Source organism: Poromitra crassiceps, assembly GCF_964638095.1.
Source record: "Poromitra crassiceps genome assembly, chromosome: 8".
Taxonomy (NCBI): Eukaryota; Metazoa; Chordata; class Actinopteri; order Beryciformes; family Melamphaidae; genus Poromitra; species Poromitra crassiceps.
The window spans coordinates 48,910,075-48,937,597 of NC_139629.1; the positions used below are offsets into that span (position 1 = coordinate 48,910,075).

General features: G+C 43.1%; 3 protein-coding genes across 3 annotated transcripts in view; 1 reads left to right on the plus strand and 2 right to left on the minus strand.

Moving 5' to 3' along the window:
• Positions 1–2,607: 2,607 nt before the first annotated feature.
• Positions 2,608–7,952, plus strand: LOC310781523 (fibromodulin-like; the record flags this gene model as incomplete). The annotated part of the gene is made up of 2 exons (XM_083642170.1): positions 2,608–3,508; positions 5,952–7,952. 2 exons carry the CDS (start codon positions 2,608–2,610, stop codon positions 6,101–6,103), a joined length of 1,053 nt encoding a protein of 350 aa, XP_083498296.1. The 3' UTR covers positions 6,104–7,952.
• Positions 7,953–11,730: 3,778 nt separating this feature from the next.
• LOC310781794 (macrophage colony-stimulating factor 1-like) lies at positions 11,731–18,531 on the minus strand. Its single transcript, XM_083642422.1, has 9 exons — positions 18,398–18,531; positions 14,258–14,367; positions 13,968–14,030; positions 13,653–13,823; positions 12,986–13,184; positions 12,761–12,897; positions 12,334–12,377; positions 12,200–12,234; positions 11,731–11,980 (listed from the first exon to the last, which is right to left on the minus strand). Exons 1-8 carry the CDS (start codon positions 18,441–18,443, stop codon positions 12,201–12,203), a joined length of 804 nt encoding a protein of 267 aa, XP_083498548.1. The 5' UTR covers positions 18,444–18,531; the 3' UTR covers positions 11,731–11,980; position 12,200.
• A 6,287-nt stretch (positions 18,532–24,818) lies between these two features.
• The window catches only part of ren (renin), a gene marked incomplete at both ends in the record, with an annotated part of 6,264 nt that continues 3,559 nt past the window's right edge, over positions 24,819–27,523 (minus strand). Inside the window, 5 exons of the mRNA XM_083642413.1 lie at positions 24,819–24,980; positions 25,075–25,173; positions 25,561–25,702; positions 26,852–26,974; positions 27,348–27,523. The exon at positions 27,348–27,523 is cut by the window's right edge and continues 21 nt beyond it. Coding sequence (XP_083498539.1) covers positions 24,819–24,980; positions 25,075–25,173; positions 25,561–25,702; positions 26,852–26,974; positions 27,348–27,523 — 702 coding nt within the window. The remainder of the gene's footprint in view (positions 24,981–25,074; positions 25,174–25,560; positions 25,703–26,851; positions 26,975–27,347) is intronic.

Sequence of the window (27,523 nt, forward strand, 5' to 3'; positions counted from 1 at the left end):
CGGGGCGACTGTTCGTGGGGGAACTGGGCGGGGGGGGAATAACGCAATCCTCCCACGCGCTACGTCCTGCCGGTGAAACTCCTCGCTGTCAGGTGAAAAGAAGCAGCTGGCGACTGCACGTGTATCGGAGGAAGCATGTGCCAGCTAGTCTACAACTCTCCCCCGATCGCCAGAGGGGGTTGAGCAATAACCGTGACAGCAGGGCGAATTGGCCAAATACTCTACATTTGATTAAAGAATGTGTTATAGTTGTGGACAATGTTTTGAGTTGTCGCCATTCTCTGTTATCACCCTGGAGACTTGTGGCACTATTGTGGCTTGATCCAGATGAATAGAAGGCACCCACATTGAATGTTTGGGATGAAAATATGATGGTCAAATTCCAGGAATAATGTGTTCTCTCGTTAGCATCCTGCTTTAATTAAGACTTTGTTTGTGACGCACACAATCCTGTCACAAACAATATTTGTGCCTATGTTATGGAGCCTCCTAGTGGACTATTAGGGTCATGATTGATCAATCCAGCACCAGAGTTAATCCAACGCAATGATTCAGTGCCTTCAATGCGATGACATCACTGGCATCAACTTAAATCAACTCTCGACTATAAAACGAAATGAATGTCTGCAAAACTGTTTACAGTTTTCGGATATGTGTGAGATCATCTGCAAACTAAATCGGCATTGTTTTTCGGTGAAGTGCCCCTTTAAGTATACCAAAATAACTCTAACACATTTTTCTTTCATAAAATGTGCTCTTACGGAGGCCCGAGGCTATTTTCCTGCCCACAGAAAGCTCTGCTCCGACTAGAAACCTGCCAAGTTATCTGTGCAGAAGGCTCCCATGTGTGTATCCCTGGGTCTCCACTCCCCTCAAATGGGATGAAAGTGTTCTGTGATTAAGTTACATTTTCAAAAGGGCACAGGCCTCGCCTGCCCTGCAGCCTGCCGAGCTGGCCCTGCAGCTCAGCTGCTGCGTGGCCTCGCCTGCCCTATTGGTACGCACGCGATGTCTCCCTCTCTCTCCCTCAGTCTCTCTCCCCCCTCTCTCTCACTCTCCCTCAGTCTCTCCCCCCTCTTTCTCCCTCTCTTCTCTCTCCCTCAGTCTCTCTCGCTCTCCCTCAGTCTCTCTCCCCCCTCTCTCCTTCTCCCTGTCTCTCTCGTGTGTGTGTGTCACTGATGACATCATCAGTGATGTCACAATGTTGTCACAATGCCCTGATGACATCATCACTGATGACATCATCACTGAACTATAGCCTCATCCTTAGGGCAATCAGCCTTAGGGCAATTAATCTGCCCTAATTAAAAAATCTGGCTCCGTCAGGTCACCTGCACGGGTGCTCTTTACATCCCCTGAAAGTTTCAGTCCGATCGCACGTAAAACGGCATAGCTGTGGCTGGACAAATTTCTTGAAACAGACAGACAGACAGAGTCCACATTGCCAAATTTATAGATAGATAGATAGATAGATAGGTGTGTGTGTGTGTGTGTGTGTGTGTGTGTGTGTGTGTGTGTGTGTGTGTGTGTGTGTGTGTGTGTGTGTGTGTGTGTGTGTGTGTGTGTGTGCATGCGTGCTTGCCTGCGTGTGTGTGTGTGTGTGTGTGTGTGCGTGCGTGCGTGCGCGTGTGCGTGCGTGCATGCGTGTGTCACAATGGCGGTCATGTCCACGGTCATGTCTGACAGCGATGCAGGCGCCAGCACGAGCATAAGTTAACTTTCTCTACAGCTTAAACACTGTAATCGCACAAGGTGCTGTTTGAAGTTGCCCTAGAGCAGGCAGGTACAGAGAGAGGAGCCTGCTGTGGTATGTGGGCCCACAAACAAGACAAACATGAGAACGTGTTGAAGGAAGGATGGTGATTATGGAGAGATAACCGTTGATGTGACATTAAGTTGAAGGTCAATGTGAACTAAATGTGCTCTTAACAGCTAGGTTTAGGTTGAGGTTTAACAGCTAGGTTTAGGGATATACAATTGCGCTGCACTATTTGAGCCTTTCACTGAGGAATCTGAGCAAGGCACATTATCCTAAGCAGGAACAGCGTGGCAGAGCCCTGAGAGGCTGCGCTAATGATAAGGTAAGGCAGCGAGGGAAAACAAGGTTGTTAAATAGCAGATGTCTGCAGCAGTCCCCAGATGGGTTTGATATTGACATGGCCGGAGGCGATGTGCTGCAGCGTAAAAGCGCTACATGCTGGTGGAAAATGTATGTCGTCTCCTACTGAGCGTGTGCGGCTGACTGTGGCGGGGCTGCAGCTGGCTGAGAGAGGAGGGTATTTACTCTATACACCAAGCCCCGAGCCCACTCAGTCTGAGAGCGACACAGGGCAAGTGTGGAGGGACTGCCTCCTGAACAACCCGACTGGTAGGTAGACCAAATATAGCATTTATTTCATGAATTCAATTTTAAATATGTAAATCAAGTCAATTACTTGCAGATCAACATCATTGTTCGTTTAAGTGTTACTTGCAAAAATATGTATGTACACAGCAATGTGTATTATTACAGTTTTGAGATTGTGATGGATGTATTCGGATGCAACCCACATTTTTCGTAGTTTTAAATGTATTTTTCCCCCCTCTCTGTATTTTCCTTCAGTGATCATGAGGACAGTGGTGCTCCTTCTCATCGTGGGGTTAGTGGACCTGAGCGTGGGCCAGCGTGTCCACCAGTTCCAGTGGCTGTCCCATCTGCGAGGTCGTCACCGGCGCCCGGCGGACCAGCGGGCCGGGGGGGCCGAGGTGGACGACTGCCCCCTGGAGTGCGACTGCCCCTCCAGCTTTCCCACGGCGATGTACTGCCACAGCCGCAACCTCCAGCACGTGCCCTACGTCCCGTCGCGCATCAAGTACGTCTACCTCCAGCGGAACCAGATCACGGGCATCCCGGACGGGGTGTTCGACAACGCCACCAGCTTGGCCTGGGTGGTGCTGTTCCAGAACCAGCTCAACTCGGACAAGATCGGCAAGAACGTCTTCAGCAAGCTCAAGAGCCTGGACCGCCTCTACTTGGACCACAACGAGCTCACTCGCATTCCCCCCAACTTACCCAAGTCCATCAGGGACCTGCGACTCGGCCACAACAAGATCTCCAAAATCCCGACCAACTCGTTTGAGGGGATGAGCGACCTTAGCAACCTCCAGCTCCATGCAAATGTCATCGAAGACGTTGGTGGTGCGTTCAAGGGACTGAAGTCTCTGACCACGCTGGACATGAGGAAAAATAAGCTGCGGAAGATCCCCGACAACCTCCCCGAGAGGGTGCAGCAGCTCTACCTGGAGTTTAACAGCATAGACAGCGTGCCGGCCAAGTTCCTCACCATGTATCCCAAGCTGCAGTTTGTCAGGTTGGCCCATAACAAGCTGACGGATAAAGGGATTCCTTCCAGCGCCTTCAATGTCAGCACACTGGTGGAGCTCGACCTCTCCCACAACAAGCTGGAGAAGATCCCCGTGGTCAACAGGAACCTGGAGAACCTTTATTTACAAGCCAATAAGATCAAAGGTATGGCCACATCTCTCCAACTCTTCATACTCACATCTTCTATAAGAGCTGTAGCTGTTTGGCACAAAAGAAAATATCTATAGTACGGTTAGGGGATGGCATGACAGCAAATCTGTTAGGATTCACATTTTAATATTACAGGAATATTATAGAGATAAAATAACATCATCATCAATATATTATAAAGTCATTGTTGGAAAGGCTTGTTGTCACACTTAATCATCTCATCGTTTTCTCTGAGTCAGTGTCTCACAATATTCATTTCAACATCAGTAGAAAGCTCATCAGAGTATTGAGTCAAAATGGGCATCTCTTATTCGTACAGTATTAACTTTAAACTACACGGTCAAGGTGTGGGCTACCTCAGTGCAAAAAGTACAGACATAATAAAATAAAAAGCCTATAATAGACGGCAGTTTTCAAACGTGAACAAAGAATGACTACCGCTGTTATTAAATAATTAGCTGTGGTTGGCCTTGAAGGAAACCAGCCAACCAGTCAGGACATGCCCCGATTCAGTCACTCAAACTTTGTTGTGTGTGTGTGTGTGTGTGTGTGTGCGTGTGTGTGTGTGTGTGTGTGTGTGTGTGTGTGTGTGTGTGTGTGTATGTGTGTGTGTGTGTGTGTGTGTGCACGTGCGTACGTGCGTGCGTTCGTGCGTGCATGTGTTGTGTATGTGTGTGTGTGTGTGCGTGCGTGCGTGCATGTGTTGTGTATGTGTGTGTGTGTGTGTGTGTGTGCGTGCGTGCGTGCGTGCATGCGTGCATGTGTGTGTGTGTGTTGTGTGTGTGTGTGTGTGTGTGTGTGTGTGTGTGTGTGTTGTGTGTGTGTGTGTGTGTGTGTGTGTAACTGAGCATCTCACATGTAGTCTACGACACAAGCTACATTTCTTTCTCCTGAGTAAAGCGTTTTTGAGGGCTCTGGTGGAACACAGCCATGATCAGCCATGACAGCTAAATGTTTTGAAAGACCTGAACATACGTTTGTATCTTTCTTCCCCCACTGGCCATTTCCTTCAAATAAAAGTGAAAAGTTGGTTGGCACAGTGAGACAGGCACAGAGACAAGCATCCACATCTGGTCGGTGTGCAAACATCCTAGCTAGCCACCATACAGCTTAGCAACTCAAATATCAACTTACATTGAAGCTCTCCCTCTCCCCTTCTCAACAGAAATACATCTTTATGGATACACACACACACACACACACACACACACGCACGCACACACACACACACACACACACACACACACACACACACACACACACACACACACACACACACACACACACACACACACTCCATACATACTTTTGTTATGTAAATCCCATAGAGAACATTTACTTTTACTTACTAAAAACACTGAAAATGTCTCTCACATAGGCCATGTTCACATTACAGGCAAATACGATTTGCTGCTAAAGTCATTAATCATCATTATCTTCATTGGTTTCCCAAATCTGATTTGGGAGTGTGTCCGCACTGCCACAAATCTGATTTGGGCAAGTGTTCAAGTAGGATCTGTGTCCAGATACAATGAGCCAATGAGCCAACATACAATGTTTCTGGCAGTGTTTGCATGTCTGCTCTCTGCTCTTCAAGTCCCCGCCCCCTGTAAAAGACACTCTCAAATCTGATTTGGGTGATCAGAGCGTCCACACTGAAGTCACATCAGTCGAAAGCAGATTGGAAACGACCTCCATATGTGGTTTGGGACAAGTGACACAAATCTGACTTGGAGCGTCCAGACTCATAAAACCAATCTGGATAGAATCATTAATAGGTCACTAAAGTTCACAAATCAGATTTGGCCTCCTAGTCTGAACATGGCCTTTAGTGTCTTGTCGGTGTAATAACCTCTGAACAAGATGGGACCTTTCTCAGATGAATATTATTATGAATATTATTACACAGCGCCCTCTCTAGTGACAACCAACCCCAACCAACACCTGTACCGTGTGCACACGCACACACACACACACACACACACACACACACACACACACACACACACACACACACACACACACACACACACACACACACACACACACACAAGCAACTAACACTGATCTGAACCACCTGCTCTCTTTGGAGGATGTGCTTATCCTCTGCTTTTATGTAATTCACACAATGTGACATAAACCTGTTTCCTTCCATATGGATATTTCTCCCCTCCCCTCCCCTCCCCTCCCCTCCCCTCCCCTCCCCTCCCCTCCCCTCCCCACTCCTCTCCTCTCCTCTCCTCTCCTCTCCTCCTCCCCTCTCCCTCTCCTCTCCTCCTCTCCTCTCCTCTCCACTCCTCTCCTCCCCTCTCCTCTCCACTCCTCTCCTCCCCTCTCCTCTCCTCCTCTCCTCTCCTCCCCTCCCCTCTCCTCTCCTCCTCTCCTCTCCTCTCCTCCCCTCTCCTCTCCTCTCCTCCCCTCCTCTCCCTTCATTCAGAGTTCTCCCTGGGCAGTTTCTGCGGTGTGGTGGACATGACCAACTTCTCCAAGCTGAGAGTGCTGCGCCTCGAGGCCAACGAGATCAGTGCCAAAGACATTCCCGCTGAGACGGCCTACTGTTTACGCCTTGCCGCCTTCATCGACGTGTAGGCTAGCGCCTCCTACTGTACTCCGTACTGTACTACAGCTATTTCTACTTTATACAGCAGATGATCCTGTCAGGCCAGCATTTCTTTTGACATAGGCATGTATGTAACCTTTATTCATCTTAGGCAGTCACAAGATTAAAACCTCGTTTTACAAATGAGACTGTGGTAAAGCTAAAGTTCTGCGAGCTACCTGCATCATTCTAAATGATTAAATAGTTCCAGTATTAGTCAATGGAAAATACTACAGTGTAGTCAGTTATCTCCTCTTGGGTAACATTATTTAGAATGACATGTTTGGGATGGTAGAGATGAATGAGAAATCACCGGGTGACATTTTATTCCTGCTGCATACTAAGTATATGACCAGATATATTTTTTATGGCAATACTTTCCTGTAAATATCTAAAGTCATAACTGATTGTATGTTCAGCAAAGGACAAATTTTGACCCTTTGCTTCCATCGTGTGGCACAAAGCGGAGTGACAGCAAGTTGAGGAGGAGGAGGATTCTATAGTACAATGGCAGACTGGTGTTATGTGTCCTCAGGGTTGGCTAGGTTATACTTCCCATAATCCATTAGCTCAGTGTCTCAAACTTTTTCACATTAAAGACCCATAATCTCACACAAATTACAGATTCCAATACATGTTTTGTCCCAGGGTCCCCCCCCCATCTGATAAGATTTTTCGTTTTTAGAAAGTGTATGAAACCCATGACCAAAATAGTCATACATTCTGTCATTGTAATTATGGATGGAATTATAATGGAAAATAAACTTCCTTTTTTGCTGTTGACTTCCTGGGAAGCCCTCAAGGACCCCACTTTGAGAACCACTGCATTGATTAGATTACACACATTCTACCAAGTAATCCTATTGATGTTGTGTACTTTTCTGCTAAATCAATAGAATATGTAAGTATAAACAATAATATATAATAAGTAAAATTGGCAGTTTATTTCATTATTCCAGTTTATGCCCGAGGCATTACTATTAGTATTTACAGCAACAATCAGCCATTGAATTTGAAAATCATATTTTTGCCTACAATCTGGCTATGAAAATGCCATGCCAATTTCTCTTTAAATATGACTGAATAATCCAAAGAGTAACCATCTAAGCCGGTATTTGTTTCAGTGTACAGGTAACTATTATTTGATTGCTGTGGAGCTTTCTCAGAAACCATATTTCAGTCATGTTGATCTGTTTAGTGTAATGCAATTCCATCCATCCTATGAGCCTACCGGTATTTATAAATCACTGAGATATTTTGTACTTTACAGATTAGCAGATTAGAACGATAAGAGATTTCCATTAAATTAATTAACAGAGTAGAGATCTGTATCCACTTATCATTTTTGTGCATAGAATGATTCTTCTAGAGTCCACCAATCACTACATTAAAGTATATGTGGAAAAATAAATTGTCCATCTTATTGTTGACAACAATCTATTTTTAACATCAATTTAATGTCCTGTTTCAACTAATTTGACACGGAGAAATATAGTGTCCGAGAGACAGTCATTCACAATGATCCATGATCTATAATTAGATCTCTCTCCCTCTTTGTGATATTGTTACATGCACAAGTACAGTATGTTTGATCACCTCTCCTCTATATTACACTGACAGCTGCAGAAGATGTAGAGATGTCGGCTACTTTGTTACGTTTTCTGATTGATACTCTTACTTGTTTGCCTCTCCCTGCTTTTATAAAATGGTGCAATGATAACGTTTTGGAGTTAAATGTATCTAAAACCTGAGAATCTATCATTGATTTTAGACGAGGCAAAGATGCCATCATAGTGACATAGATGGGGAGAGGATTGAAATTGTTGACTCCTACAAATATCTGGCACAGTGTTTGACAACCAACTTAAGTGGGATTTAAATACTGAAATGATTGTCAAAGGGGACCAGCAGAGGGACTCCTTCTCTGTTAGTACAGTGATTCTGAGTCTTTTTTTTTTTTTTATATCAATCTTTTATTAAAAGCCTCTTGACATTTTCTTGTATCTGCTGGTTCAGTTGCTTCTCACGTATGGACAGAAATACACTAGTCTGAATATTGTGAAAATCTGCTCCAAGAGTATTGGAACTAAGAAGAGAGGCTTGACCACTGAACCCATTTCGTGGAAAACACTGTACTGGGTCTTTTTAGACTAGAGCACATCCTGGCCTTCAGGGCATCAGTAGGCCTTGACTTACCTGCTTGTAAAAGCGATCGCTCTGCTGTCCGGCTGCTCAATACCTTACATTTATATATTTATTCATTTATTCATTCATTCATAAAAGTTTTATTTATTAACAGAGCCTGGCGGTCTAACACTTAGCTGCCGCCCCATTTTCTTTACTCTATGTATAGGCTATAGGGTGACTTGAGGTAGACTAGAGGCTCTATTTTCATGCCTGATGAGTGAAAATAAAAACTTGTTTTGCTGAAGCCCTACCTGTGAAACTACACAATCAAAATCGCATGCCCTCATTGGTGTGACATCACATATGTGGGTGGGGCAAGCTTCAAACAGGAGGTTGACCCTGCAGGGTATGAGGTGAGGAAAATGACATAAGCTTTAGCTAGTTTTCATCATGAGGTCATAAAATTCTCATAGCTAATATATTGCACACACTTTTGATGGAAACATGAATATGATGTACTTTTGCAACAAAATAATAAAAAATATATATATATTTTATGTTTTTATTTTTGGAATTAGGTTGTTTTCAACCTTGCAATAGTCTAGAGCAGTGGTTCTGGGGGACACCCAGGGGTCCTTGAGGGGGTTCCAGGGGGTCCCCAAAAAAAGGTGGGTAATTTATTTTGGCTATAATTCCATTCATAAGTAACACAATGACTATTTTGGTCATGGGTTTTATACACTTTCTGTAACAAAACATCTAAAAGCATCAATCTTATTATCATATGGGGGACCGTGGGACAAAATCCTATCAAATGGGGGTCCGTGGTCTAATTTCTGTCAGTTTAGGGGTCCCTCATGTGAAAGAATTTGAGAACCACTGGTCTAGAGAACTATTGTTTATTCTCTAGAATAGATTAGTGGTTACCAACAAATAGGCAGGCAAAAAAACTGACCAGTTCAATTGGTTAATAGACTCAACTTAATCATCCTAACCCTAACCCCAACCCTAAACATAATCATCCCAGCCCGACCTTCAATTTAATCATCCTAACCCTAACCCCAACCCTCAATTTAATCATCCTAACCCTAACCCCAACCCTCAACTTAATCATCCTAACCCCAACCCTCAATTTAATCATCCTAAACCTAACCTACCGTTAACTCAACAACTAAGGGGGTTGTTGTGACAGTGAGGGAAGGCCGATTGTTGTTTGAATTGTTTACAGAGTTTTAAACATGAAATAAAACAGCTTAAATGAACATGGAGTCTTAATTTATAAAGATGAATAGGAAAAGTAAGATGTGCATGTCAGATTATATCAAAGTATGAATTAAATTGTGCAGTAAATGCTTACACTAGCCTAAATCCATCATAAGGCATCTGTCCCATAATACCAAACATTTTGTCCCATAATACGAAACGTTACAGAAAAAAGGGGTTTTGGGTCAGTTCACACAAAAGAGGATGCCACGCCTCGTTGGAATATAATGTAACCTTCATTCCACCTCAGATGGTTAGGTAACATCTTGACTATAACAGAGCATATCATCACAACATATCATGTGTTGGGCTATTCTTTAAATTCATGGCTTCCACAAGGCGAAAAGTCAAAAAGTGTCCCATAATACCTCAAGTCACCCCATGTATTGTGACTTTGTGAGTATACAGGTGTTGCTGTGAGCTGTCATATGCAATTCCCCTTTTAGCGATTAATATAGTTGTCTTGAATCTTGTTAGTAGGGAAGAGAGAGAGGGGGACACGCCAACTCTTAACAGGCAAAAACTTTGGCAAACATTTTTTCGCTAAATACCTTTGAAGACAAAGGCTTGCTTTACAAAGGCTTCCACAGCTGCCTTTAATCCTCAGCAGAGACGCAATAAATTGAATTATAGAAATACTTTCCTTCTGTTGTAATAGAGCAATTTCTTTGGATGATGGATGGCTTATTGCTCTTGTAATGATGGTGTGCACACTCATCAGGGCTAGACTGGACATTGCACAAGGTTGGGCAGAAGTGGGGCGAGGAGGAATGCATGTGTGTGTGTGTGTGTGTGTGTGTGTGTGTGTGTGTGTGTGTGTGTGTGTGTGTGTGTGTGTGTGTGTGTGTGTGTGTGTGTGTGTGTGTGTGTGTGTGTGTGTGTGTGTGTGTGTGTGTGTGTGTGTGTGTGTGTGTGTGTTTTGCTTCCTTCCTATACAGATCCTTCAAGAAGAGAATAGAGGCCAGCACACATGCACATGATCAGATGTGGGATACTAATCTAATCTCTCACCAGGGAATGATTGCTGTGATCCTCTCTGAGACACATGTGAGTGTTGTCTGACTTTGCGGGAAATTGTTTGATTCTTTTCAAAAGACCAGACTTTACGCAATAATACTCAGCAGCACTCAGAAAGCATTAGTGAGTTGAGTGAAAGTCCAAATAACATGAGAAAAAATGGGCACTGCCTAACAAGACTATAGCATTATCCTCTTATTTCTCTCGAGCTCACTAGGCAGTAATAATTAAATATCAATCAACATTTTTCTTGTGAAGCTGCTGTAAGGTCCCATATGATGAAAAACAGCTTTTTCCTTGCCCGTTATATATTATTATATACTTTATTCATCCTTCAATCTAACAACCCACAGAATGTGAAAAGCGATTTCCTCTACATCTAGTTTCCTTTCTGGGAAAACATGTGCTTCTACAAGCCGTTTTGGTTTGGCTCCCATTGTGATCTCACAACGGGAGCAATTTTCATATTTGCTCATTGGTTTCCAATGTTCTTCTGTCACACAGTTTTCTTCAGTTTGGAGTCTTTCCCGCATCTGCAGTCTGCACCTGACCCCCTCAACCCACCCAGCCCGTCAGGTGGCCAATCAGAGCAGTGCCTCATTACACAGTAATGAGGGGAGAAACGGAGAGGATGGAGAGGCCCCTCAGAGCTTGAATTTGTGGTTTTTTTTGCAACAGATTTCCTAACCTTATTTTAAAAACCACTGAGAAATGTTTTAAACAGCTAAAAGAAGTGCATCATATGGGACCTTTAAATGCACAGCTATCGGGATCCTTTCTCCAACTCTTAACCGTTAACAACAGTTCACAGCCAACGAAAATGTCCCGCAGATGTAAAACGATTAAAAACGAAATATGAATAAATCAATAAAATAAAAATAAATCAAATGTATTGATAAGCAATGTAGGCTGATAATGAGGGTGACTAGCAGCAGCAAGTTAAGTAATACAAGATGTTGGCTGTAAACCTATATGCCCTTAATGAGGCCATTACCTGCTGTGGTTCTTTTGAAGTAATTTTTAATGGATGGATCTGGACATAATATGGACACTTTAGTTTTATTATCAGTAATGTGACTGAATCGAGTCAAAGTAATAAATAACTTGCGTGGAAATGTTTGCCAAACAACATTAAACAATGTAACAACAATGTTATGTAACAGCAAAGATGGAGACACATCATTCCACATAGACATAGCTGGTGTAAAAAATAAAACTTTTTTTTTTTTAAACAAACTTGAAAAGAGATCTGCAATAGATATAACATAAACATAATATACAAGATAACACATGAATATTTCCAAATAATAAGATCTGCTTTGCTCTCATGCAAAGCCAAGCGTCAGATTAAATAGGTGAGCGTGATACATTGCACACATGATATTGATATGAAAACTTGTGCACGATGGGTCAAATGTCCAGCTTCACATCTACCGCTGCAGCGATGTGCTCTTCACTGCCTTTAGGGAGAGAAAGAAAAATGGAAAAAATACATACAATATGTGGACAAATGAGCATTCAGGCCGACACAAGCATCTGTCCTGCTGAAGTGTCCTTGAGCAAGGCACTGAACCCCTCCCAGCTCCAGATGCCCTGTGGCTGACACCCTGCGTCCATGCTTCGCTGTCTGTCTATCTGTTATTGTTTGGCCAGACAAACTGGGCCAGGCAGATACTCACGTTATTGTGCCTCTGTCTCTATGTCCTGCAGGTCTCTGCTTCATCCAGAAACAAAGGTATGTATTAGGAGGAATTCTAAAATAAACAGTACAAAATTGTAATTTTTTTAAATTCTTATTACAATGTGCCCTTACCTTGAGCTCATATATGACCATGATCTGTGAGGCATATGGGTTTTCTGTTTTGGGGGAGAAAAGTATTTCTCAAAGCGGTCAGTTTTTCACAACTGAAAACAATCAGCAAAAAAAAAAAAAAAAAACATTCAATGACTAACTAGAATAACAATCTTGCATGATACTCTAAGTCATACAGCTGACATATCAAAATCACATACATCCAAAAAAAAAAAAAGTTTAACCTTCCAATCCAACACACACTTTTGTGCACTCAAGCGCTTGTGCAGGCCCTGCTGCAATGTACATGTATGCTATTTCTGCTTTTCACCATAACTTCCTGGTTTGGCTGATACTCAGCATTTACCAGTGAGGGTGGGGTGCATGACAGAGTACAGCCATTACTTTATTGACGGGAATGCATGATGACTTATGATGTCACTGGTACCTGTTGTGTGAAGAGACAGTAGAGAGTCAATATGAACAGCAGTCCTCCACAGATGGAAGTGATGATGAAGCCAAGCTTGTACATACTTTCCGGCGGACCTCTCTGAGGAGCTATCATCGCCTTCCTGCCAGCTGTGTCTGCGGAAGAGACATGTGATCCATGTTCACAGTAGCTCCAGAAACGAACGTAATTCATGACAGAGCTCGAAGAATAAAAAGCTCCCACCTGTCGTTAAGTGCCGTGTGGAGGGGTAAAGCTCTGTGGTGGACCCGAAGGCCTCCGTGTATTCCCTCTGGCATCTCCAGTCCACTGGCGTGTCACTGGTGGTCACCAGCTCCCAGTATGCAGACAGCACCTCCAAAGCCCTCTGCAGTGCCTCTGTAGGAGACCCTGTGAAGGGCATCTCAAAATTCTCTGGCTTGTCCTGAGGCAGATTCCGAGAAACATTTTTACATTTTATCATAACTTGGAATGTATTCACACTATTGTAGTAGTTTTCTTGATTTATCTCTTTATGTTGTTTTTTCAAATAACTATGTCTTTTTTTCCCACGGCGCTGGGCCCGTATACCCCGCTGGGGTCATAAGATGGCAAAGTCAGGACACTCACTCGCTCACTCGCTCACTCACAGATGTGTAGTGATGCTAGGGTCGGGAATAGGGGCTGTAGCTAGGGATAGGAAGAGGGGTGGGTATAGGGGGAGTGGCAATGTGATTGTGGGTGGTGGGAGCGGTGTGGTGCCATAAAGCTGAATGGCCACACCATTGAGCCGTGGGCTGGAGTTTGCGTTTGCTATGTTTTATAATTATAAAATCCTTCAATCCTCAGTAAAGAAAACAACAACAAACAGCTTAAACATCCTCTGAATGGTCTTTCTGAAACACACACGTACCTCGACCTCCTCGTTAATCTGAGGCACACATTTCTGAGAGTAGATGTTGAGGATGAGTCCCCTCACAGACTGAACATAGCCGTCGTTGACTGAACCCCGTGTGTATTTGAAGTGGGTGGTGAGCAGCTCCAGGATCCAAGGTAAAGCAGCTTTTACAAAGCAACATTTGCTCTGTGGGAGATCAACCAAGGAGGTCATAAAAAGAAAAAGAACAGCAAATAAAACAATGGCACAGCAAATGGAAAGTCTGATTCAGTCAAAGAATTCACAGCGAAACAATCACATAAAGTAAAAAAAAAAAAAAAAAAAACGTACCAAACTTCTCCGTTCTATGAATGTGAAGGTTATTGAACACCCACTCCTCAACTGGTTATCCATCTGTAAAAACAACAGGAGGTTTCAGGTTGGACTGATTTAACATGGTGAAACAATCAGTGGAGTCTAATGGAAAGAATGCAAGCACAGCTACGCTGTCTAAAAGCAAAACAGACCTTTAGACAAAAACTCCAATCATACAATAGTTGAGTGTGTGTGAGTGACCATACGGAGGATGTGATTGGACATGGACAGACGACATGTCACTTATGTGGGTTTCCTCCACTCACCAGGTGCCTGACTGTCAGCAGGTGCTCCCTAGTGATGGAGTGTCTGCATGGACCAGGGACCTCAGCCATCGTCAGAGGGAAGCTCAGGAACATAAGCACACACAGACACTCTACCTGCAACCGACGCAATCATACGTTATCTTCATGAACTCGACACTCTCAGCTGACATGCCAATCGGAGGCAGCGCAGTAGGCTGTGTATCTTGTCAAGAAGTACAGTAACGTTAGTGGGATCCTGGCTGCCTTCACGGTCTATGCTGCCTTCAAAGCGATCGGGACGAAAGAAAAAGGGGCAGTCCTGTCAAAGCAGGTTCTGCTTCAACAGTAATGGTCAAATCAAATCAAAAATATTCCTTTCATTTTATTGCCCAAAATTGTAGTTTGTACACAAAAATGACCAAAAAGTAGTTTAACTACTTGACTCACTACTACGCGAATACAAATCTAGTTGAACTACCAGCAAGCTACTGAAAAATGGAGTTTAACTACATAGTTCAACTACATGTAGTTTACGACTCCCCAACACTGCTGACAGGAGTATTAACACTATCATTCATGTGAGGAAAAAAGAAGTTCTCCAGCGCACAGCAGGGTAAGAAAATAGACACTTTATTAACTTTTAGGCTACATCAAAAACAGGAAACAAGGCGAACAACGCGTTTCACAAGGTGCTTCATCAGGTTCGCTAACATCATTCATTCATGTCTTTGACCTGCCCTGCTGGAGAGCAAAACACCTCAAGTGTGGAGTCTCAGACACTTACTTGCTACCATAAGTCAAATGAGCTCCAGATGAGATAACCCACACAGCCGAGGGGTGATGTGGACGATGATGATGCAATGCATTCTATACAGTAGATTAGCCTATGTCACAGGATGTCACAGCAGCTATCACAGCATCAACTATTGACACGCTGCTGTTAGTGATGGAGATAATGGCAGATAAATGGGAACACACCCTGTGCTCGGGGATTGAAACGTGTGTAAAATGCGTGTTTCTCTCACGCCACGGCCAGGCAAAATGTCTGCAGTGTCTGGAAAAAATTACCTGGGAAAAAAAAGGGGGGATGACGCTAGGGCTGTGAATCTTCACTGGCCTCACGATTCGATTCGATTACGATTCAGAGGGCTACGATTCGATTCGATTACGATTATCGATCCATCTCGATGCATCTTAAATCGATGCATCACTTTTTCCCCCAATCCATGATTTATTTTTTCTCACTTTCTTTTTTCTCACTGTGTGGCTACTTTTAAAATAAAAGTGCATTTGGAATTGCATTGTATTATGATCCAAATAAACAACTGCATGTACTTACTATATATATATACTATATATATATATATATATATATATATATATACATATATATGTATATATATATATATATATATATATATATATATATATATATATACATACATATATATGTATTATAAAAATGTTATATATACATATATATATATACATACTGTATATATGTATATATATATATATATATATATATATATATATATATATATATATATATATATATATAATAATCGATTTTTGACATTTGTGAATCGATGCAGAATCGTGCACGTCCGCATCGCGATGCATCTTATAATCGATTATTTTTGACACCCCTAGATGAGGCATGCATTCTTAACCATATGTCTGTATCACTGCCATCACAGCATCAACTACTGACACGCTGCTGTTAGTGATGGAGATAATGGGAAAATCATGGGAACGCACACTGTGCTCAGGGATTAAAATGTCAAAAAAATGCATGTTTCTCTCATGCCACGGCCAGGCAAAATGTCTGCAGTGTCTGGAAAAATGTGCCTGAAATACAACTAAAAACAACTCAATTGACCTGGGAGTTCGATGCTGCTTTTCTTATTGGTTTTCAAATACAGACAAATATAGATGCCAACAAAATGTTGAATTGTCGCCTGGCCGACTTCTGACATGTATTAAGAAACACAAAAGGCAATTCTTTGAAATCCACAAAAGCATACTTGTCCTTCCAGACACTGCAGGAAATTACAACGTTTGGGGGGAAACTTTTGCCCCCGCTGTCTAAAAGAAATGGGGGCATTTACAACACTAGTGCAATCCCATGTTTTCTGGGCATGCAGACATTTGCACCTGTGTTGCCTTTTCAAGGGGACATGGGTTGGGAGCCTTGTTTGATCAAACAAAAAAGTGAAATGCTGAGATTGTAAGTAAGTAAGTAAGTACAATTTTATTTATATAGCACCCTTCCCAGCACGAATGCACAGAGTGCTTTACACATTAAAATAGCAACACAGAAATATAAGTGCAGGAATAGTACAAGAAAAAGGCAAAAACATAAGAACATACACAGAGCATGAACAGGTAAAAACAATGGCTAGGAATGACTAAAAGGCCTGTCTAAACAGGTGGGTCTTTAATAGTTTTTTAAACGAGAGCTCATATTGTGGAACCGTCTATCTAATATGCCAGAGAGTAGAGTTGCAAAACAAGCTTTTAACTGGGATAAAACACATAACTATCCATGGTGTAATGATATGAATGATGCTTTCAGGGAAGCTGACCAGCAATTTATTTTCAGAAACAGTTTACGTTGTAGTGTTCGCTATGTTAAACATAGGCTATTTCTTGACTATAAAGAAAAATGGGCTAATGACATCTGGCTCAAACCAAAACTCAGAAGATATGTTCAAATTAAAAATATGATTACTCTAGAACCTTATGTTATGTTAACTTATTTTATCCCTGCATAGATCCAGAAGATCTCTAAGTGCCCAGTTGAGAACGGGTACCCACTACCCTCCCTCTGGCTATTGAGGTGGGCAGGTTCAATTCTATTGCTGAGGAGGATAGACTTTGTACTGTATGTGAATTAGGTGTTGTGGAAGATGAATTTCATTTTGTTTCATTGTTTGCTATACGAGGAACCAAGACTGCCTCTATTTCAGTTATGCAAAATAAGAAACCTGAACTATTCTGGTCAGGAGATGATGCTAAATTGGAATGGCTATTCAGAGATTCTCGAAGTCTTCAGCTTGTCCAGGTTTATTAGGAGAGCTTGGAAACTCAGAATGGAGAAGTTGTTTATCTGAATACATATATATATATATATATATATATATATATATATATATATATATATATATATATATATATATATATATATATATACATATATATGACTCTGTCTTGTCTTGTTTATGTTTGGTTGAACCTTTTGTAACTTGCTTGTTAATTTGTTTGTATTGTTGAACTTGAATGATTTGATTTGTGTCTTGTAAGCCCATATGGGCTGGGCACCACGAATCTGAACGAATCACCACGAAAATGGTGCACGACACAGAGATAAAACTATCTATCACAGCAGTCTCGCGTAGACAGAGACGCTGCCATCCCTCCAAAGGCAGAGATGCCACAATCTCTCCATATATACAGACAGACATGCAGCCAGTATCGCTGCTGTATCTCGTTGGCTCATTTTTGGCAGTTTATAAGTAAAAAATTATCAAATTACTGTAGTTTAAACATTTTTTCCCCATTGTTTTCAGGTGGGGCAAGGCCCAAAATGATCACTGTAAGCGCAGTATTGATCATCACTATAAGCAAATTATTTAAATAGCATGTGTATAGGAATGATTCCGGACCAAGCTTTTTGATCACTATAAGCGGTTGATCACTATAAGCGGTTGATCACTATAAGCGGATTCCACTGTATCAAGAAACAGGATTCAAATTCAATGTAATCTCATATTAACTAAAATAAAGAGGCACATCATACAAAAGTCACATATATGACATGACATATATGTCATGATTTTGTTTTCTCCATGCTGCCTGTGATGTCTCTATGTAGTTCAGCGACAACACGCGACAAAGCGGTTGATCACTATAAGCGGATTCCACTGTATCAAGAAACAGGATTCAAATTCAATGTAATCTCATATTAACTAAAATAAAGAGGCACATCATACAAAAGTCACATATATGACATGACATATATGACATGATTTTGTTTTCTCCATGCTGCCTGTGATGTCTCTATGTAGTTCAGCGACAACACGGCGACAAACCTGCACCTTATACACGTACACAGACTAACAGATCTATTATATTGCACTGATTGAAAAAAGGTCCTACCTACCTTAACTGTGCTCTGAATCAGGGTTTGCACAAGGGGGGTCATCTGGTATGCGTTTGACAATGGAGAACACCAGACTCCTCTGTCACACACATTGAATCAAAGTGATCCTGTCCTTGCATTCAGTTTCAGTCCACAGAAAGGAATTTTGCCATTAAGTCAATGTGACGATCTTCTCCATGTGTTGTTGCTGCTCCTCCTCTCATCAGCCTGGTGTGCTCCTCTCCTGCACAGAGTGAGTTCAAAACGGAGACTGACTGCCTCGGGTCATAGACTGTCTCTAAATACCTCCCACCTCTCTCGTGTGCTTGACGAGATATAAAGTACCAGACTCGGCAGATGTGCAGTCCGTTCTCACTCCGACGGCATAAAATACTGCCCCCTTCGCCTAGGGGGAAGACCCCCACAGGGGGTCGGGAGTCAAATACCCCCTTCCCCGAAAGGGGACCCTGATCCCCTTTGGAGTCTTCCCCTAGGCGAAAGGGCGGTATGAAGAGCCCCTGGAGACCCTGGGGTCTTCCCCTGGAGACCCTAACACTAAACCTTCCCCTGGAGCCCCCACCATATCCAAACCCTAACCCCCAACCAAGTGGCTACCAGTGCCTAAACCCAACCCCCCTCACCCCCCTGTGCGTCACCCCAACCTCCCCCCTGGAGACCCTTCCCCAGTGTTTAAACCCAACCCCCTCACCCCCCTGTGCCTCACCCCAACCTCCCCCCTGGAGACCCATCCCCAGTGCTTAAACCCAACCCCCTCACCCCCCCTGTGCATCACCCCAACCTCCCCCCTGGAGACCCTTCCCCAGTGCTTAAACCCAACCCCCTCACCCCGCTGTGCGTCACCCCAACCTCCCCCCTGGAGACCCTTCCCCAGTGCTTAAACCCAACCCCCTCACCCCGCTGTGCGTCACCCCAACCTCCCCCCTGGAGACCCTTCCCCAGTGCTTAAACCCAACCCCCTCACCCCCCTGTACCTCACCCCAACCTCCCCCCTGGAGACCCATCCCCAGTGCTTAAACCCAACCCCCTCACCCCGCTGTGCGTCACCCCAACCTCCCCCCTGGAGATCCTTCCCCAGTGCTTAAACCCAACCCCCTCACCCCCCCTGTGCGTCACCCCAACCTCCCCGCTGGAGAGCCTTCCCCAGTGCTTAAACCCAACCCCCTCACCCCCCCTGTGCATCACCCCAACCTCCCCCCTGGAGATCCTTCCCCAGTGCTTAAACCCAACCCCCTCACCCCCCCTGTGCGTCACCCCAACCTCCCCGCTGGAGATCCTTCCCCAGTGCTTAAACCCAACCCCCCTCACCCCCCCTGTGCCTCACCCCAACCCCAAGCCATCACTTGACCTTTGCCTCGACCCCGGCCAGGTGCTTGTGCTTGTCTGTGTGGATCTCATATTACGCACAAGGGTACCGTGCGCGTTAACGAGGTGTGTGACATGCGGTGGTATTTTACACCGTCGGAATGAGAACGTATCGCAGCGACAAATTGACTCATGGGTTTTTAGATTTAATGTTTTCTCTTCAACTTTCCTGGGAAATGTGGACCTGGGAGATTGGAAAACTTGGAAAACAGGAAAAATGTGGGCACTTGCAGTTGGTACTAGTAAGGTGCGTTCTAGCATGGTTGTTCAAGGCAGGTGAAGATTCCACACTGCTTATGGAATCTTGGATTTTGTATTTTTTTACTGCTGTAATGCAGCACCCAAGAAAGTGTAGTTCAGTACGGTGGGTGTGTACCGCTGTAAGACCTGAACTGACCTGAAAAAGACAGGCTTCAAAATGGGCTCTGAATGCGGTGGGTCTTTCTCATTCATCTTCTCCTGAAGTGCTGGAAATGTAGAAATGACATGGAAGGAAATGAAAGTGCTTTTCAATGGGGGAATTCTTCTGGTAATAGATCAGCACACTCCAACTAGACTCCAACAGAGAGCTGCACAAGTCACGTCTCCAAGAATTGATGGACTCCCAACAAAGAGAACACCAGTTGGCCTGAGTCCTGGGACTACACAGGAAATACATCAATTCAATACTGAAGTCATGCACTATTGCAAAATGACTTGGCTTCGATTTTATTGAATGTGTGCAACTGTCTTCTTTTTTTTAAACAGCTCGATTGTAGTTTACTCTAATTCTTTCATACTTTGATGTCGTTTCATGGGGTCTGCTACACTGGTTTCTTTTGGACTGTGAAATTGTTACAAGTGTAAACCAACGACATCGGTTCTCTTTGATCATCGTTGCTATATCCAACTCTGGTGGTCAATGTCATTTAAGGTGCAAAAATTAAGATAATGTTGGATGGATACTGTTCCAGGTGTTGAAATGTCTGTCCAGTAATAGCCTACTCAATTTTCAACAATGCCAAATATAACATAAACAAGCGCAAACCTTTAAGTCAATGGCATGATCACCAACACAGGACAATAAAAGTCAAAGAAGGAGTCATGCAACTTCTGGAAAGTCACTTCATTCTCAATTCACCTTCACCAATATATAACTCGGCTATATAACAAAACTACCAGAAATGTTGTGAATTTTGCATCCGAGAAATCTTCCTCTGACTTTGGGATGCGTTCGAGTTGTTGCTTGGGCAGGATTTCAGGATGGGTCGTTTTGCTGACTCATAAAGTGGGGAATGTTTTCTCATGGCTTTAAATGTACTGTTGATAAAAAATGACAATAAATCCATCTTCACGCCCGTCTCGTTGCACACTGTCCCCAGATAAAATCTAAACCAGACAATTCATGGATGTGAGAGCGAGGAAACGGCTAGACGTCCTTGGACACCCTCACTGTCCCCTCATGGTGGCATGGAAGGACTTTCCTGAATACCAAAAAGAAAAGCAAGGAAAAAATCTGACAGGCGCATCTGATAAATATGAGTGCGTTTATTGTTTCGTTATCTCTCCATAGCTGCTAAATAAGCAGAAATAGCCGTCTTTGTCGAGCCGAACTTAGAATGGCTCTGAAGAGGCCTGTTTTATCTCAGCAGGGTCATCTTGTGGAGGACTTTTTCCAGATAAGTTTTACTTTTACACCGACACAAAGGGATTCAAGGATCATCTCCAAAACTGTGGTTTTCTGCGTAGAAAAGGAATGCATATGGCTCTTTTCCAACCACGATATACCTGTCAACTCCAACAAGAGAAGCATATAATATATAACTCCGACAAGAGAATCATATAACATGTAACATAAATCTCTTTTGACACTTTAATTGTGACGTTATTTCAGGTATTTATTTGCTCCTCCGAGCATGAAACACATGAAATAGATATGTACCCCATAATGAACATGGTGAGATGAGGAAACAGTAAAGATGTGTTGATGCATATGTAACACTTATGGGCCGTTATACTGTAGCTTAGGATAGCACAATATAATATCAAGAAATGCAAATTCTGATTAGGCTGTATCTATTGGCAATGGTAACGTTAGGTACGCTCAGGGAGGATAAATTGAATGAACAAGGACAAAGGTTTAAGAAAAAATGTAAACACAGGTTTATTACATAATAAATGTAATAAATGTAGAACTCTTCAAGGTATAGAATTATTTTCAGTGCATAGGATTATTATTTTCCCAACAGGTAAGTATTCCTAAGGTAAGTATTCAGGTAAGTATATTTAGGTAAACATATTTTCCCTTAGAATAAAGTAAAGTGCACTGGTAACATGTAAATAACAAAATAAACTTTGGCCAATAAGAAAATATAAAGTTTGTCTGTCTTTGTTTCCAGTCAGTGTTCAGTGTTTTTTTTTTAGTCAGTGTCCATCTACCCGGGTAGTATGATTTTGTGTTTTTTGGAAAGGGGGGGGGGGAAGAAGAAGATCTTAGCTGAGTGTGAGAACAGATGATGGACAGTTGAGTTGCTCCCTTTCACTGGACACGATGGAGAAAGAAGCAGCAGGACGTCACACCCTCCACGAGTGCTGGCCCACACTTCACTCCACGATGCTCGCTGGGATTTGGCTCGCCATCTATGGCTCTGGTCTTTCAAGGCAATCAAAAAAAACAACCGGAGAATCAATCACTAGTAAAAAGAAAATGCTGGTGGGGTCAGGAATCGTCCTTAAAGGAACACTCCGCCCATTTTCAACCAGCTTTGTATCATTAGAACATCAGTAGTATATCTGAAAACTGTAAACGGTTTTGAAGTCTGTCATTTAATTTGACAGTTATTGAGTGTTAAAGTGTGGACCAGTGACATCACTGGTCCACACTAACTCAAATTAATAACTCATTAACTCAAATCAACTCTCAATAACTGTCAAACTAGATGAATGATGCATAGTTTGACAGTTATTGAGAGTTGATTTGAGTTAATGAGTTATTAATTTGAGTTAGTGTGGACCAGTGATGTCACTGGTCCACACTTTAACACTCAATAACTGTCAAATTAAATGACATACTTCAAAACCGTTTACAGTTTTCTGATATACTACTGATGTTCTAATGATACAAAGCTGGTTGAAAATGGGCGGAGTGTTCCTTTAAGGCAAAAAATCCAAAGGATTATGCTTTCTGATCAACTTAAAGAAAGTTAGGAGTTTAGATAGAGGATATCACCACGTTATTTCTTTCAGCTGCGTGACGTTAGATTCAGCGCGTCTCAGTGCATTCTGGAATGTTCTTTGGAATGCGAGAGAAGAAGAATGGGCGTCTAAAGAAGCTGCGGCGCGCATAGCACCTCTACTGGTGAGAATGGGAACGCTCAGGTTGTTAGTGTAGTGTAGTGCAAGTTAGTTTAAGTGGTAAAACTAATGTGGGTTACACATAGTTATAGCTTTGGTGGAAGCGTGCAGTGGGAACAACAAGTCACACTTCATAATGAGTCAAGCCATCCACTGCCATTCTAACTGTGCAAGCAAAGCCACTGGCAGCTGTGAGACAACTGTGATTGTTTTATCCTTTGCCCAGATCTAAAACATGTCTGGGTGAAATAGTTGTCACGAACCATCTGTCATGCTTCAAAAACCTGTTTTCTATTCAGTTCTTGACTTTCATATTCACAAAGAAAGCAAAACGTATTTGAAAGTGTCGGAAGGACAGGGGTTCACACGCCAAGGCCCCCCAAAGAGCATTAGCCTTTGGCGGCGGCCCCCCTATTGCAAGATGTCTTTAGCCCATTGATACCTGATGCAGCATTTGTGTGTGTATCCCTTTAAGACTGCGTTAACGCGGTTCACGGTCTTAAAGGGATACACACACAAATGAGGGATATACACGCAAATGCTGCATCAGGTATCAATGGGTTAAGAACCCACCGACAATGCAATTGAAAATGTCACAAATCACATCCACACAACTTTAGAAGATATTTCCTTACTTTTATTTATGTAATAACCTAACCATTACACTTGTATCTCAAATATTTTCTCATGAATTTTCTTCATATTCAATATTTTGTTATAAACATTGTTCCAGACTATTATCCACACCAGGGGGACAATGAATGTGACAACATTTTGTCTGGCAGGCAATTAAACAGATAGGCAGGGCAAATATGATTTTTATGTTGAAGGAAAGGATTCAATTATATTTGTTAATACTACAGTGAATATCATTATAAAATATATATCTTCTATCTACATTTGGCAATGTGGGCAATCTCTGTTTGTTTGTTTGTTTGTTTGTTTCAAGAATTTTGGCCGGCCACAGCTATGGCGTTTTATGTGCGATCGGGCTGAAACTTTCAGGAAGTGTAAAGAGCACCCGACCTGACGGAGCCAGATTTTTTAATTAACTAACTAATTAATTAGGCCCCCCTATTGTCCCCTGGCGCCCCCCCCCCCCACACTTTGAAAACCACTGCAGAAGGAAACAATGACTGTGCATTATTGCAGTCAGGAATGATCCAATTAAACAAGTTTATTCTTGTTACGTCAATACAGAGTTGGATATTGAAAAGGTCACAAATGTCACAATGTCATGTCAAGCGTCTTTGGGTTTTGAAAAGCGCTATATAAAATAAATGAATTATTATTATTATTATTATATGACTGCTATTTTAACAAGAAAATAATGACAATATTATTTCTTAATAACTGTACTCTATGAAATTGTATCAGCAGAACCACACATGGAGAAAACCTGCATCATAGTCAATGCTTACAAAGTCCAAATTCAAAAAAAAGTTCAAAAGTTACTCAGTGCAACAGATTCAAATTGTCTTTCTGATACTTCAACATCTTTTCCCCATACTTCACACCTATGCACTGACTCTTCCCTGTTATTAAAAATAGGCTTAGCTTGATCATGAGCGTTGAGAAAAGCAAGTGACTGCAGTGTGTGGAGAAACACAGATAGAGAGATAGAGAGAAAGAAGGGGAGGGAGAGAGAGAGAGAGAGTGCGAGATAGAGAGAAAGAAGGGGGGAGAGAGAGAGTGACGTGTGTGACGTGGTGGAGCTTCCGGTCACACTGCTGTGGCGAAGCCTATCCGGTTACTGTGACGGTCAAACTCTGTGTAGTAGCGGGCAATGAAGTTGGCTCCCAAAATCCAAATGGGACCTGTAGGGGGCGGCACATCCAAGCCTCTGAAGGTGACAGTGCAGAGGTCCCCTTCCAACTGTGACTGCTGGAGACACACATGACCAGGTTCCGTTGAATCTCAAGTCAAGTATAACATCAAGATATGAATATTGGAACGACTCATTCACGCTGCTGCTTACCCATAAGATATAGTCCTCCTGGTCGAGTGCGTACTCCTGGCCACCCAGGTGAAAGGTGACACTGGGTAAAGTCTTCACAATGTCACAGTTTACTTTGTACTAAAGAAGAGGATGAGGGGGGGAAACAGTGATATCAGATACAGGTATTTAACACATTCGATTTTTTTTAAACCCAGTATTTCTCAAACTTTTTCATGTCCCCTAGAGTAGACTAACACAAATTAGATCACTGGCCCACATTTGATAAGATTTTGTCGCAGGGTCCCCTCTGATGTTTTATTACAGAAAGTGTATGAAACCCATGACCAAAATAGTCATACATTCTGCCATTGTGTTATTTATGGATGGAATTATAATGGGTGAAAAAAATCATTCCCCTTTTAAGGACCTCGAATGGCGGACCCCGGACCCCACGTTGAGAACCACCGTTTTAAGCAACACACAAGTGGTCGTTTCAGGGAAAGTATGTTGCATAATAAGACTTACTCCACTCTCGTCCAGCTGTGCTCCGATGGTTTTCATCAGTGCAGACACAGAGGAGGCGGGGCCTGTTATATAGGAGGAGCCTGTGTCAATCACAGCAGTGCAGCCCTCTTGACAGAACAGCATCTGTGCCCCCACAGACACACTGAAGGAGAGGAAGGAGATCAGTGACAGAGTGTGTGTGTGTGTGTGTGTGTGTGTGTGTGTGTGTGTGTGTGTGTGTGTGTGTGTGTGTGTGTGTGTGTGTGTGTGTGTGTGTGTGTGTGTGTGTGTGTGTGTGACTGTGTGTGTGTGTGTGTGTGTGTGTGTGTGTGTGTGTGTGTGTGTGTGTGTGTGTGTGTGTGTGTGTGTGTGTGTGTGTGTGTGTGTGTGGAGGATAGTGTTGTGGTCGAGACCACCTAAACCGAGACCGAATCAAGACCAAGACTGAGGGGGAGCAAGACCAAGACCGAGACCAGAACCATTGCGAGTAATGCCATTTTCAAAACCATGATTCTAATGATGGCTTAAAGGGATAGTTCACAAGTCTTTAGCCCTATTTGCTACTTACTAATGATGAGGTTGATGGGTAGAGTTCCTTCTCAACACCATCCATCCTGTTCCTCATATTAGCTCTGGGCAAGTTGGGCAAAAATGAATGCAAGGTCATTGGGGTCACGTCGCTCCTGTATGTACAAGCTGACTGAGGGTCACTAAAATGTACTTTGTGTGACTGTGTGTGTGCGTGTGCGTGCGTGCGTGCGTGTGTGCGTGTGTGTGTGTGTGTGTGTGTGTGTGTGTGTGTGTGTGTGTCTGTGTGTGTGTCTGTGTCTGTGTGTTCACTGCGGGTGGAATTTGAGTGAGCTTCAGTCAGCTTGGACATACTGTACAGGAGCGTGACTCCATTGACCTTGACTTCATTTTTGCCCAACTTTCCAGAGCGTGAGGAACATCATGGATGATGCTGAGAAAGATCTCTACCAATCAACACCATCATTGTAAGTAGCAAATAGGGCTAGACTTTGAAAAATGTGAACTATCCCTTTAACCTTTACACATTTGCTCTGCTAACAACAAAATAAATAATTATTTATGAATTTTAGTACTCAATGACAGAAAGCAATCTTTCGATATGAAACACTGCAATTCCATATCACTGACCTTCGGAAAGGCTCAACACGACTGGTCTTGAAATTAAATCCCTAATTCGGCTTGTCCGAGACTGAGTCAAGACCAAGACCATCAAACTGTGGTCTCTGAGACCATGACCGGTTTTGAGTACTAATGGACGAGTTACAAAGCGAAGATCTCTCACCCTTTCATGGTGACGTCCCATTTGCCCGTCTCCTTGGTGTCCACGTAGTTGAAGGCTCCAGTGTAGTAGTTTGGGTCGGTGCCTCCCAGCACCAGCTCTCCACCTGGAGAGTGCTTTGGGTCCCTGAAAACAAGAAAGCCCTCTCATCAAGGCTCTTTAGGTCATATTTACATGCCATTCCAATGAGCCTTTAGGGCAGTGGTTCTCAAGGTGGGGTCCGGGGTATGGGTCCTCCAGGGGGTCCCCAGCAAAAAAGGTAATATATTTTCACTAGAATTCCAACCATAAGTAACACAATGACAGAATGTATGAGTATTTTGGTAATGGATTTCACACACACTTTCTGTAATAAAGCATGGTGTCTGGGTCATTAGGCCAATTGGGTGCACCTGGGCCCAGTGCACTCATTTGGGCTTAAGAAGACCTTCAGACCATTCAGACTGAATGGTCTGAAGGTCTTCTTCAGATGGAGAACACCTCTTCCTTGAGGACCCACCTGCTGTAGTAGATGGAGAACACTTCTGCCGTGAGGACATGCTGAGACATGATGCCGTCAAACACCGGGGTGATCCCGTCGATGGCCACGTTGGGGTAACCCATCCCGAGCACCCCGTCGAACTTGGCGAAGATGAAAGGCATGGCAGACAGGGAGGTGGCCTCCGCAAACACCTG

Bases quoted from the DNA above. Each gene is read 5' to 3' on its own strand.
- LOC310781794 (XM_083642422.1), bottom strand. From the start codon at position 18,443: ATGACCCCCCTTGTGCAAACCCTGATTCAGAGCACAGTTAAGGTAG. The intron at 14,031-14,257 runs GTGAGTGGAGGA...TTGTTTTTACAG, and splicing joins TGCTGACAGTCAGGCACCTG to ATGGATAACCAGTTGAGGAG. The intron at 13,185-13,652 runs GTACGTGTGTGT...AATCTGCCTCAG, and splicing joins AGATTAACGAGGAGGTCGAG to GACAAGCCAGAGAATTTTGA.